General features: G+C 45.4%; 1 protein-coding gene and 1 long non-coding RNA gene across 3 annotated transcripts; both read right to left on the reverse strand.

Moving 5' to 3' along the window:
* Positions 1-457: 457 nt before the first annotated feature.
* On the reverse strand, positions 458-12,905 carry LOC115187391 (E3 ubiquitin-protein ligase RNF38-like). The gene is made up of 8 exons (XM_029746474.1): positions 12,884-12,905; positions 11,055-11,222; positions 9,846-10,013; positions 7,874-7,977; positions 7,587-7,671; positions 6,206-6,327; positions 3,607-3,706; positions 458-3,117 (listed from the first exon to the last, which is right to left on the reverse strand). Exons 2-8 carry the CDS (start codon positions 11,220-11,222, stop codon positions 3,055-3,057), a joined length of 810 nt encoding a protein of 269 aa, XP_029602334.1. The 5' UTR covers positions 12,884-12,905; the 3' UTR covers positions 458-3,054.
* On the reverse strand, positions 10,022-11,048 carry LOC115187428 (uncharacterized). Of its 2 annotated transcripts, none has more exons than XR_003876071.1 (3): positions 10,906-11,048; positions 10,578-10,711; positions 10,022-10,546 (listed from the first exon to the last, which is right to left on the reverse strand). It is a non-coding gene; the product is annotated as an uncharacterized LOC115187428 (long non-coding RNA). The 2 variants fall into 2 exon arrangements; XR_003876070.1 differs by having other exon boundaries at positions 10,022-10,515; positions 10,547-10,711.
* Positions 12,906-12,956: the final 51 nt, after the last annotated feature.

A 12,956-nucleotide genomic window follows, 5' to 3' on the forward strand; every position in this document is an offset into this window, starting at 1 on the left:
AGTAGAACCGAATAACTAGTCCCCTCTGTGCTTTATATAGGAGTAGAACAGACAATAACTAGTCCCCTCTGTGCTTTATATAGGAGTAGAACAGACGGTAACTAGTCCCCTCTGTGCTTTATATAGGAGTAGAACAGACAATAACTAGTCCCCTCTGTGCTTTATATAGGAGTAGAACAGACAATAACTAGTCCCCTCTGTGCTTTATATAGGAGTAGAACAGACAGTAACTAGTCCCCTCTGTGCTTTATATAGGAGTAGAACAGACGGTAACTAGTCCCCTCTGTGCTTTATATAGGAGTAGAACAGACTAACTAGTTCTCCCTGTGCTTTATATAGGAGTAGAACAGTTAAAGAGATGCCATTTCACAGTTAAATGAAGTTGAACCCGCCCATCCTCAGGAGGACAGGAGGTTGAACAGAACGACAGAATGTGAGAGAAAAGGAGAACAGAACATGAGTTGGCAATTCTACATTTATTATAGAACCAGCCTTTGAAATCCAAAAAGACTGGGGACAGGGATTAAAAATAACAATTCATTTCACCACTTAGTAACGCCTTACTAGTAATAACTCTCATTAAAAATGTACAAATGTTTGTTAAAAATTTGCAATATCAAGCCTTCAAATGATTTTGGTTACAGATATGATACATTATGGAGAAGACAGCTACCGACGTCATGTTATTAATAAATGATAACACTTTTTTTTTTTTTTTTTAAAACAACCCAACGACAAATAGTAAGAGGAAAAAATAAACAATATGAAACGCAAAATTCAGAATGTCCTATATTTGTATCTGAATATACATCAAGAGACAATGAGGTAACTGCTAGTAGTGTGCCAAGCAGGAGAAACAATAACAATAATTAGAATCCTATGACACAAAATGGACGCCATGACGACAGTATAACACCTTTAACCCAGGAAACAAAAACAGGAAAACGGAAGCTTTTTCAAACCCCGTTGCCATGGCTACGGCCAATAACTCTTTTTAGCCTTTAAAACGCCGAGCTGACAACATCGGACACTGGAGAGAATGGTTTATTTTAAACATGTAGGGTGAAGACCTTGTCCCAGCTAAACGCTGATCTAAAGGACATTAACATACCCATTGGTGACATGGCTTTAAGGAGGGTAAATCTGGGTTTTAAAAGGCATCTCTTACATATTAAGACACTGCAGGTGCCTGGCTGACATGGTTCAATACACCTTTCCCTTCTGCTAGCTGTCCTAAGGCCTACATAAGACTGTCGTAAGGCCTACTTAAGGTTGCTGTGAGCCTGACATAGAACACAAATCGTGACACAGTGTGGGTGAAGGACAGTAGGAAGCCAGGACATAAACTTTACATAGGGTGACATTGTGCATGTTAAGACAGCCTTATGTAGGGCTTATGACAGCAGTTAAGGACTACTTCTAAAGACACTGGGAAAACGGGGGGGGGGGGGGGGGGTGAAGAAGGGACAGAGAGAAAGGGGGGGGTGTGAGAAGCATCCTATCCGAGGAAGAGGGGATGAATGGAGACTGAATAGAAAAGTCATTGTGGTTGTGAACGAATTAGTTAAACCAGGCCCTGATCTTCTCACTCGTGGTCGACAGGCAAAACATGTCCCTTTTTACCAAGGAGTTAGGAAATCCTAACTGTGATGCTACCACAGTAAAATCATCATCATCCTCATTATTGTGCCTTAAAACTATACTTCAGATCATCTCACCATCTCAATGTGATCTGAAGGACCAGTGAACAACATTGGCTGTATCTCAGAATGACACCTTATTCTCCAGATAGTTCATAACTTTGTCTTGGAACCAATATACAGATAGATATATATATATATATATGCTAGAATAGGGTTTCATTTGAGATTTAACCACTATCATATTTTTCCTAAGTAACTGACCAATAAAACACATGTTGGACGTTTAGCATCGATTCAGATCAGCGCACTCATTTGCTGCGTGGGGGTGTGCATTCAGTGTGTGTGTGTGTGTGTGTGTAAGCTGAGATAACGGAGGCTGATCCATCTCTCTGAAACATGGAGTGAGTGAACAGAAAAGGAGAGAGAGAGGGGGATGGACTGGGAGAGGAAAAAGAGAGAGTGATGCAGAGAGAGGAGTGATGAGAGAAGACCCCGCCCCTTCCTCCTCAACTACCCTGGTTCTGTTGCCCTTCTCCTCCCTGTAAGCCCCTCCCCTTCCTCATGAAACACTTCCTGTCTCAGTGCACAGCATCGACCAATCAGAGCGGAAACGGCAGTGTGAGCAGGAGGCCAGTGTACTGCACTGCATAAATAATACACCGACGTAATCATTGGTGTTCTAAATACAAACACACTACCCCAGTTCCTGATTACTGACAAGGCTATATTTCTGCACACCTTCCTCGACCCAGATCTTAAACCAATACTAACAACAATGTAAAGATTGTATTGTCCTCCATTCTCTCTCAATTTCAGTTGGACACACATTGTAGATGTGTCATGTAGGAGTACAGCAGCACACCCACACACACTTTAAAAAGGTAAATGAAGAAAAAGCTCCTTTATAAACCAAAATAACCCCACTAGTGAACACACATCTCAATCCAGGTTCTGAATGATTCATCACGACCAGAATATTAATATTAACAACAACATAATAGTCAGAATCTTTGGGCTTCCATATTCTCCACTGGGTTAGTTAGGACAACAACACAGTCTAACTGGATCACTGAGTGTCTCCACAGCGTTCAGAAGACAACTCCAATCATGACGCAGGAAGGTAAGACAGTACAAAGGGGAAAAAGTCCAACTGCCCCTCGTACGTGTGTGTGTGTGTGTGTGTGTGTGTGTGTGTGTGTGTGTGTGTCAGTCAAAAGGCCATTATTAGAATACCATCATCATAGGAAGAAGGCAGAGTCTATTTCTTAAAGAGTTCACTTGGCGGAGGGGGGGGGACATTGCTCCTAGACACTGATCTAAGGTCTGTTGTGTTTCCCTCCCTCCTAATGCGTCAGGTTAGGATGTGGGGAGGCTGAGCGGATCCTAGATCTGTGGGGCTCAAGGTCATAGGTCATTCAGAATCCCGCTGGACCTCGGAGGCATCCGCCCGACAGATAGGACACGTTCTGTTAGCCTGGAGAGAGAGACAGACAGAGAGATGATTCTACTAGTCATACATGGACCTTCACTTCACTACAGTGAATGACAAAGATTGTAGAATTCAACTGTACACAGAATGGAAGAAGACCTGATCAAAACACTGTTTCATCTAGTTGTGCTGTCTGTCTGTTAAATAAAGTCTCTTGTATAGAGATATCACCATCTGTCTGTTAAATAAAGTCTCTTGTATAGAGATATCACCATCTGTCTGTTAAATAAAGTCTCTTGTATAGAGATATCACCATCTGTCTGTTAAATGAAGTCTCTTGTATAGAGATATCACCATCTGTCTGTTAAATGAAGTCTCTTGTATAGAGATATCACCATCTGTCTGTTAAATAAAGTCTCTTGTATAGAGATATCACCATCTGTCTGTTAAATAAAGTCTCTTGTATAGAGATCTCACCATCTGTCTGTTAAATGAAGTCTCTTGTATAGAGATATCACCATCTGTCTGTCTCACCTTCAGCCACTTGTCAACACACTTGGTGTGGAACTCATGGTTACAGGGCAGGACTCTTAGCAGCTGACGAGACTCAAAGTCACACATACACACCACGCACCTGTAACATAGAGACAACGTTAATACAACACCTAGAACAGAGAGACAACGTTAATACAACACCTGGAACAGAGAGACAACGTTGAAGGGACTCTACTCACAGTGTCTGTTCTGACTGGTGGTTGTTGAAGGGACTCTACTCACAGTGTCTGTTCTGACTGGTGGTTGTTGAAGGGACTCTACTCACAGTGTCTGTTCTGACTGGTGGTGGTTGAAGGGACTCTACTCACAGTGTCTGTTCTGACTGGTGGTTGTTGTTGAAGGGACTCTACTCACAGTGTCTGTTCTGACTGGTGGTGGTTGTTGAAGGGACTCTACTCACAGTGTCTGTTCTGACTGGTGGTTGAAGGGACTCTACTCACAGTGTCTGTTCTGACTGGTGGTTGTTGTTGAAGGGACTCTACTCACAGTGTCTGTTCTGACTGGTGGTTGAAGGGACTCTACTCACAGTGTCTGTTCTGACTGGTGGTTGAAGGGACTCTACTCACAGTGTCTGTTCTGACTGGTGGTTGTTGAAGGGACTCTACTCACAGTGTCTGTTCTGACTGGTGGTTGTTGAAGGGACTCTACTCACAGTGTCTGTTCTGACTGGTGGTGGTTGAAGGGACTCTACTCACAGTGTCTGTTCTGACTGGTGGTTGAAGGGACTCTACTCACAGTGTCTGTTCTGACTGGTGGTGGTTGAAGGAACTCTACTCACAGTGTCTGTTCTGACTGGTGGTTGTTGTTGAAGGGACTCTACTCACAGTGTCTGTTCTGACTGGTGGTGGTTGTTGAAGGGACTCTACTCACAGTGTCTGTTCTGACTGGTGGTTGAAGGGACTCTACTCACAGTGTCTGTTCTGACTGGTGGTTGTTGAAGGGACTCTACTCACAGTGTCTGTTCTGACTGGTGGTTGTTGAAGGGACTCTACTCACAGTGTCTGTTCTGACTGGTGGTTGAAGGGACTCTACTCACAGTGTCTGTTCTGACTGGTGGTTGAAGGAACTCTACTCACAGTGTCTGTTCTGACTGGTGGTTGTTGTTGAAGGGACTCTACTCACAGTGTCTGTTCTGACTGGTGGTTGTGGTTGAAGGGACTCTACTCACAGTGTCTGTTCTGACTGGTGGTTGTTGAAGGGACTCTACTCACAGTGTCTGTTCTGACTGGTGGTTGTTGAAGGGACTCTACTCACAGTGTCTGTTCTGACTGGTGGTTGTTGAAGGGACTCTACTCAGTGTCTGTTCTGACTGGTGGTTGTTGAAGGGACTCTACTCACAGTGTCTGTTCTGACTGGTGGTGGTGGTTGAAGGGACTCTACTCACAGTGTCTGTTCTGACTGGTGGTGGTGGTTGAAGGGACTCTACTCACAGTGTCTGTTCTGACTGGTGGTTGAAGGGACTCTACTCACAGTGTCTGTTCTGACTGGTGGTTGTTGAAGGGACTCTACTCACAGTGTCTGTTCTGACTGGTGGTTGTTGAAGGGACTCTACTCACAGTGTCTGTTCTGACTGGTGGTTGTTGAAGAGACTCTACTCACAGTGTCTGTTCTGACTGGTGGTTGTTGAAGAGACTCTACTCACAGTGTCTGTTCTGACTGGTGGTGGTTGTTGAAGGGACTCTACTCACAGTGTCTGTTCTGACTGGTGGTTGAAGGGACTCTACTCACAGTGTCTGTTCTGACTGGTGGTGGTGGTTGAAGGGACTCTACTCACAGTGTCTGTTCTGACTGGTGGTTGAAGGGACTCTACTCACAGTGTCTGTACTGACTGGTGGTTGTTGAAGGGACTCTACTCACAGTGTCTGTTCTGACTGGTGGTGGTTGTTGAAGGGACTCTACTCACAGTGTCTGTTCTGACTGGTGGTTGTTGGGGTTGAAGGGACTCTACTCACAGTGTCTGTTCTGACTGGTGGTTGTTGGGGTTGAAGGGACTCTACTCACAGTGTCTGTTCTGACTGGTGGTTGTTGAAGAGACTCTACTCACAGTGTCTGTTCTGACTGGTGGTTGTTGAAGAGACTCTACTCACAGTGTCTGTTCTGACTGGTGGTTGTTGAAGGGACTCTACTCACAGTGTCTGTTCTGACTGGTGGTTGTTGAAGGGACTCTACTCACAGTGTCTGTTCTGACTGGTGGTGGTTGAAGGGACTCTACTCACAGTGTCTGTTCTGACTGGTGGTTGTTGTTGAAGGGACTCTACTCACAGTGTCTGTTCTGACTGGTGGTTGTTGTTGAAGGGACTCTACTCACAGTGTCTGTTCTGACTGGTGGTTGGGGTTGAAGGGACTCTACTCACAGTGTCTGTTCTGACTGGTGGTGGTTGTTGAAGGGACTCTACTCACAGTGTCTGTTCTGACTGGTGGTTGTTGAAGGGACTCTACTCACAGTGTCTGTTCTGACTGGTGGTTGTTGGGGTTGAAGGGACTCTACTCACAGTGTCTGTTCTGACTGGTGGTTGAAGGGACTCTACTCACAGTGTCTGTTCTGACTGGTGGTGGTTGTTGAAGGGACTCTACTCACAGTGTCTGTTCTGACTGGTGGTTGTTGGGGTTGAAGCGGTAGGAGGGAAGCTGTTCTATGTCAGCCTTGGTCAGTCCTCTGGGTTTAGCCTCGCCCAGACGCTCTGCTAGGTTCAACAGGGCCTGGAGGTCAGACAGGGGGGTTAAAGGTTAGAGGTCAGAGAAGAGCCGGTCAACCTACACAAGACAACTTCCTATAGTCCTCCCATTTACCCTAGGTGCGTTCAACCTTGAGGACATAACAGCATTGGATTGATAGACACTATCATGTTCTGCATAGTGTACATCTACACACCAATCAACAGGTTTTAATCCTTTTAGCCCACTGAGCTGAAGCCTAGGCATTAGCTATTGGAACTAATACGAAGCTAGATGAGTCAGCCAACACTAGACTGTAGTTCATTAAAACTACCTCCACTACATTAGAGTTGACTAGACCATATAGATGTATAGTTAGCTCTGTGGCTAGCTTACCTCCACTGGACCATATAGATGTATAGTTAGCTCTGTGGCTAGCTTACCTCCACTACACCATATAGATGTATAGTTAGCTCTGTGGCTAGCTTACCTCCACTGGACCATATAGATGTATAGTTAGCTCTGTGGCTAGCTTACCTCCACTACACCATATAGATGTATAGTTAGCTCTGTGGCTAGCTTACCTCCACTACACCATATAGATGTATAGTTAGCTCTGTGGCTAGCTTACCTCCACTACACCATATAGATGTATAGTTAGCTCTGTGGCTAGCTTACCTCCACTACACTAGACCATATAGATGTATAGTTAGCTCTGTGGCTAGCTTACCTCCACTGGACCATATAGATGTATAGTTAGCTCTGTGGCTAGCTTACCTCCACTACACCAGACCATATAGATGTATAGTTAGCTCTGTGGCTAGCTTACCTCCACTACACCATATAGATGTATAGTTAGCTCTGTGGCTAGCTTACCTCCACTACACCATATAGATGTATAGTTAGCTCTGTGGCTAGCTTACCTCCACTGGACCATATAGATGTATAGTTAGCTCTGTGGCTAGCTTACCTCCACTGGACCATATAGATGTATAGTTAGCTCTGTGGCTAGCTTACCTCCACTGGACCATATAGATGTATAGTTAGCTCTGTGGCTAGCTTACCTCCACTGGACCATATAGATGTATAGTTAGCTCTGTGGCTAGCTTACCTCCACTGGACCATATAGATGTATAGTTAGCTCTGTGGCTAGCTTACCTCCACTGGACCATATAGATGTATAGTTAGCTCTGTGGCTAGCTTACCTCCACTGGACCATATAGATGTATAGTTAGCTCTGTGGCTAGCTTACCTCCACTACACTAGACCATATAGATGTATAGTTAGCTCTGTGGCTAGCTTACTTCATAGTTCTCTACCTCTCCATCATCCACATCTAACTCTAGACTGATGGTAGGACCAACTGTAGGACCCACTGGAAGCATTGACCTGAGAGACAGGAGAGGGAGAGAGAGGAGAGACAGAGAGACAGGGGAGGGAGAGAGGAGATACATTTGAATAAACAAAATGATCACAATGCCTACTATAACATCATACAGTATTATACCATATAAACCCATGATTTGTTCCAACATGTACTGCATACCTAATGCACAGGTGCTGCTACAACAAGAGAAGAAGAAGTACTCACAGGAAGTAAGGCAGGAAGCCTGGGTGGTAGGGGGGCGGGGGAACGGTCTGCTGGGAGCGGTAACGACGCCCTGTGATTCGCCGAGGCATGAAGTGGGGGTACGGCTGGGAGAGGGACAGAGGAAGGAACGGTAAGAACCCTTCATAGAGGTAAGGACATGTTGTTCTCCATATGTGTGTGTGTGTACATACTGTTATTGTAACATTTTGTGAAATCTGTTGTGAATGCATTGTACAGTTTTTAAAAATGTAGAACTGCCTTAACTCTGCTGGACCCCAGGAGCTGCTGCCTTGGCAGGAACTAAAGGGGATCCTTAATAAACCCCAGGAAGAGTAGCTGCTGTCTGAGTAGCTGGCCTGTCTGACAAGGTGTTGTTGTTCTTGCCTCTGTTTATTGAAGACTGAGGATCTTTGCTGTAACGTGACACTTCCTACGGCTCCCATAGGCTCTCAGAGCCCGGGAAAAAGCTGAACGATATCGAGGCAGCCTCTGGCTGAAACACATTATCGCCTTTGCCAAGTAGCCGATCAGAGGACAATGGGCTTAGGCGTGTGCCCGAGTCGACCCCATGCTTTATTTTCTTTTGTCTGTTTACCTAAACGCAGATTCCCGGTCGGAATATTATCACTTTTTTACGAGAAAAATGGCATAAAAATTGATTTTAAACAGCGGTTGACATGCTTCGAAGTACGGTAATGAAATATTTAGAATTTTTTTGTCACGAAATGCGCCGTGCGAGTGACCCTTATTTACCATTCGGATAGTGTCTTGAACGCACAAACAAAACGCCGCTGTTGGAATATAACTATGGATTATTTGGGACCAAACCAACATTTGTTATTGAAGTAGAAGTCCTGGGAGTGCATTCTGATGAAGAACACCAAAGGTAATCAAACTTTTCTAATAGTAAATCGGAGTTTGGTGAAGGCTAAACTTGCTGGGTGTCTAAATAGCTAGCCCTGTGATGCCGGGCTATCTACTTAGAATATTACAAAATGTGCTTTCACCGAAAAGCTATTTTAAAATCGGACATAGAGTGGATAGAGGAGTTCTGTATCTATAATTCTTAAAATAATTGTTATGCTTTTTGTGAACGTTTATCGTGAGTAATTTAGTAAATTGTTAGTAAATTTGCCGGAAGTTTGCGGGGGGTATGCTAGTTCTGAACGTCACATGCTAATGTAAAAAGCTGGTTTTTGATACAAATATGAACTTGATTGAACAAAACATGCATGTATTGTATAACATAATGTCCTAGGTGTGTCACCTGATGAAGATCAAAGGTTAGTGCTGCATTTAGCTGTCTTCTGGGTTTTGTGACATTATATGCTAGCTTGAAAAATGGGTGTCTGATTATTTCTGGCTGGGTACTCTGCTGACAATCTAATGTTTTGCTTTCGTTGTAAAGCCTTTTTGAAATCGGACAGTGTGGTTAGAATAACGAGAGTCTTGTCTTTAAAATGGTGTAAAATAGTCATATGTTTGAGAAATTGAAGTAATAGCATTTCTAAGGTATTTGAATATCGCGCCACAGGATTCCACTGGCTGTTACGTAGGTGGGACGATTTGGTGCCACCTACCCTAGAGGTTAATAAACCCCAGGAAGAATAGCTGCTGCCTTGGCAGGAACTAATGGGGATCCATAATAAACCCCAGGAAGAGTAGCTGCTGCCTTGGCAGGAACTAATGGGGATCCATAATAAACCCCAGGAAGAGTAGCTGCTGCCTTGGCAGGAACTAATGGGGATCCATAATAAACCCCAGGAAGAGTAGCTGCTGCCTTGGCAGGAACTAAAGGGGATCCTTAGTAAACACAAATACTTAGACGAGTGGCCGTGCAAGAGAGCCCTTGGGCAGGTGTTTTGATGGCTAGCATGAGGTGTGTGTGAACAGCTCCTGTGACAGGGGGTCGTGATGAGACAGGAACTGGAGGGAGTAGGGAGGAAGGGTGAGAGGAACGGGGGGGTCTTACCACTCCAAACAGCTCCTGTGACAGGGAGTCGTGATGAGACAGGAACTGGAGGGGTGTGGAGGGGGGCAGGGAGGAGGGGTGGTGTCCTCCATGAGGGTAGTTAAACCCCCCTCCCACAGACAGGTGCTCTCCTAGCAGCTCCACCTCGTTCTCTATCCTCTGCAACGGCTATGACAGGGATACAAAGGGTTATGAAGGGTCATAAGCATACAATAAGGGCTATGAAGGGTCATAGGCATATTAAAAGGGCATACAAAAAGGGCTATGAAGGGTCATAGGCATACATAAGGGGATTATGTGCTGTCACAACTTGTTCTCTAGGCCAGGGGAAAAGGTTATAATGGATTCTAAAACTGTTATGTTAAAGTGAGCACATTGTGAATAGAAGGCAATTTAAGATGTTAATATGAGACTGACTTAACCATTCTGTGACTAAACAAAACAGCAGCAACTTATCTAACCATGTAGTAACAATACTGATTCAACATTACAAACATGGTTAAAGGACCTGGACAGCACCACTACCTTAATGGTTAAAGGACCTGGACAGCACCACTACCTTAATGGTTAAAGGGCCTGGAGGACAGCACCACTACCTTAATGGTTAAAGGACCTGGAGGACAGCACCACTACCTTAATGGTTAAAGGACCTGGAGTACAGCACCACTACCTTAATGGTTAAAGGACCTGGAGGACAGCACCTTAATGGTTAAAGGGCCTGGAGGACAGCACCACTACCTTAATGGTTAAAGGACCTGGAGGACAGCACCACTACCTTAATGGTTAAAGGGCCTGGAGGACAGCACCACTACCTTAATGGTTAAAGGACCTGGAGGACAGCACCACTACCTTAATGGTTAAAGGGCCTGGGTAGACCCATAGGGCGGCACACAATTAGCCCAGTGTCGTCCGGGTTAGGGGAAGGTTTATCTAACCGGGTTAGGAGAAGGTTTGGACAGGGTAGGACGTCATTGTAAATAAGAATTGGTTCTTAACCAACTTGCCTAGCTAAATAAAAGGTTAAATAAATAAAAGACCACTACCTAGGTGGTTAAAGGACCTGGAGGACAGCACCACTACCTAGGTGGTTAAAGGGTCATTACATTTATTGCAGGATATTAAAGACAAACTAGAGTGGATACTTGGAGAAACACAGCGTTTGTGAAGTCACAAATACAATTCCTTAGTGTGATGTGATGTGTTTCTTACCGATCTGGACTGTTGTGTCGGGAAGGGAAGGAAGTGTCCAGGTGGAGGGAGGTGGGGGGGGTGGTGAGAGAGGTGGGGAGGGGGGAGGAGGAAAGGGGGATCACTGGAGAGGAGGGAGGGAAAGGAGTAGGGCACAGGTAAATGCTGCACTGAACACGCCCCCAGCATCTGAGAGCGAGAGAGAGAGAGCGCGCGAGAGAGAGAGCGCGAGAGAGAGAGCGAGCGCGAGAGAGAGCGCGAGAGAGAGAGCGCGAGAGAGAGAGCGCGAGAGAGAGAGCGCGAGAGAGAGAGCCGAGAGAGAGAGCGCGAGAGAGAGCGCGAGAGAGAGCGCGCGAGCGAGAGCGAGAGAGCGCGCGAGAGAGCGCGAGAGCGAGAGCGAGAGAGAGAGCGAGAGAGAGCGAGAGAGAGAGAGAGAGAGCGGAGAGAGAGAGAGAGAGAGAGAGAGAGAGAGAGAGAGAGAGAGAGAGAGAGAGAGAAGAGAGAGAGCGAGAGAGAGAGAGAGGAGAGAGAGGAGAGCGAGAGAGAGAGAGAGAGAGAGAGGTTTGATACTACTGTGGATTTCAAAAGACATATCTGCATTTAATTATTTTTGCCACCAGGGGACAGCAAACACCAACAAGCATAGCAACATCATTACACCAGGGGACAGCAAACACCAACAAGCATAGCAACATCAATACACCAGGGGACAGCAAACACCAACAAGCACAGCAACATCAATACACCAGGGGACAGCAAACACCAACAAGCATAGCAACATCAATACACCAGGGGACAGCAAACACCAACAAGCATAGCAACATCAATACACCAGGGGACAGCAAACACCAACAAGCATAGCAACATCAATACACCAGGGGACAGCAAACACCAACAAGCATAGCAACATCAATACACCAGGGGACAGCAAACACCAACAAGCATAGTAACATCAATACACCAGGGTCGTGGCGGTACATGACCTGAAGATAATATATTTCTATGTAGAACAGATATGCTTCTCTCTCACATAGAACAATAACTAATGTTCTATACAATAATGTCTTAGTCTGGGTACCAGTCTAGCTATCATTCTACTCCTTGGTCTAGTCTGGTACCAGTCTGTCTATCATTCTACTCCTTGGTCTAGTCTGGTACCAGTCTAGCTATCATTCTACTCCTTGGTCTAGTCTGGTACCAGTCTGTCTATCATTCCACTAGTTGGTCTAGTCTGGTACCAGTCTGTCTATCATTCCACTAGTTGGTCTAGTCTGGTACCAGTCTGTCTATCATTCCACTAGTTGGTCTAGTCTGGTACCAGTCTGTCTATCATTCCACTAGTTGGTCTAGTCTGGTACCAGTCTGTTTATCTGTTATTCCACTAGTTGGTCTAGTCTGGGTACCAGTCTGTTTATCTGTTATTCCACTAGTTGGTCTAGTCTGGGTACCAGTCTGTCTATCATTCCAGTCCTTGTACTCTGTCATATGCCAGAGACATTTAGACATGTTTAGCATGATAAGAATGGAATGAGAGCTAGACAGACTGGTACCCAGACTAGACATTTGCAGCTGAAATGTTCAAAATGCTGTGCCCTCTTGAACATGACCCAGGAGAACCAATTCAAGGACTGTCATTAAGACCCAAGGTGGTAGTGTTGTACTGAAGACCACACCACACACACACACACACACCCCACTACTGTCTCTACTCACAGGGTGGTAGTGTTGTCCTGTACTGAAGACCACACCACACACACACACCCCACTACGCTCTACTCACAGGGTGGTAGTGTTGTCCTGTACTGAAGACCACACACACACACACACACCCCACTACTGTCTCTACTCACAGGGTGGTAGTGTTGTCCTGTACTGAAGACCACACCACACACACACCCCCACTACTACGCTCTACCTCACAGG

This window comes from Salmo trutta, unplaced genomic scaffold (assembly GCF_901001165.1).
Source record: "Salmo trutta unplaced genomic scaffold, fSalTru1.1, whole genome shotgun sequence".
Classification (NCBI taxonomy): domain Eukaryota; kingdom Metazoa; phylum Chordata; class Actinopteri; order Salmoniformes; family Salmonidae; genus Salmo; species Salmo trutta.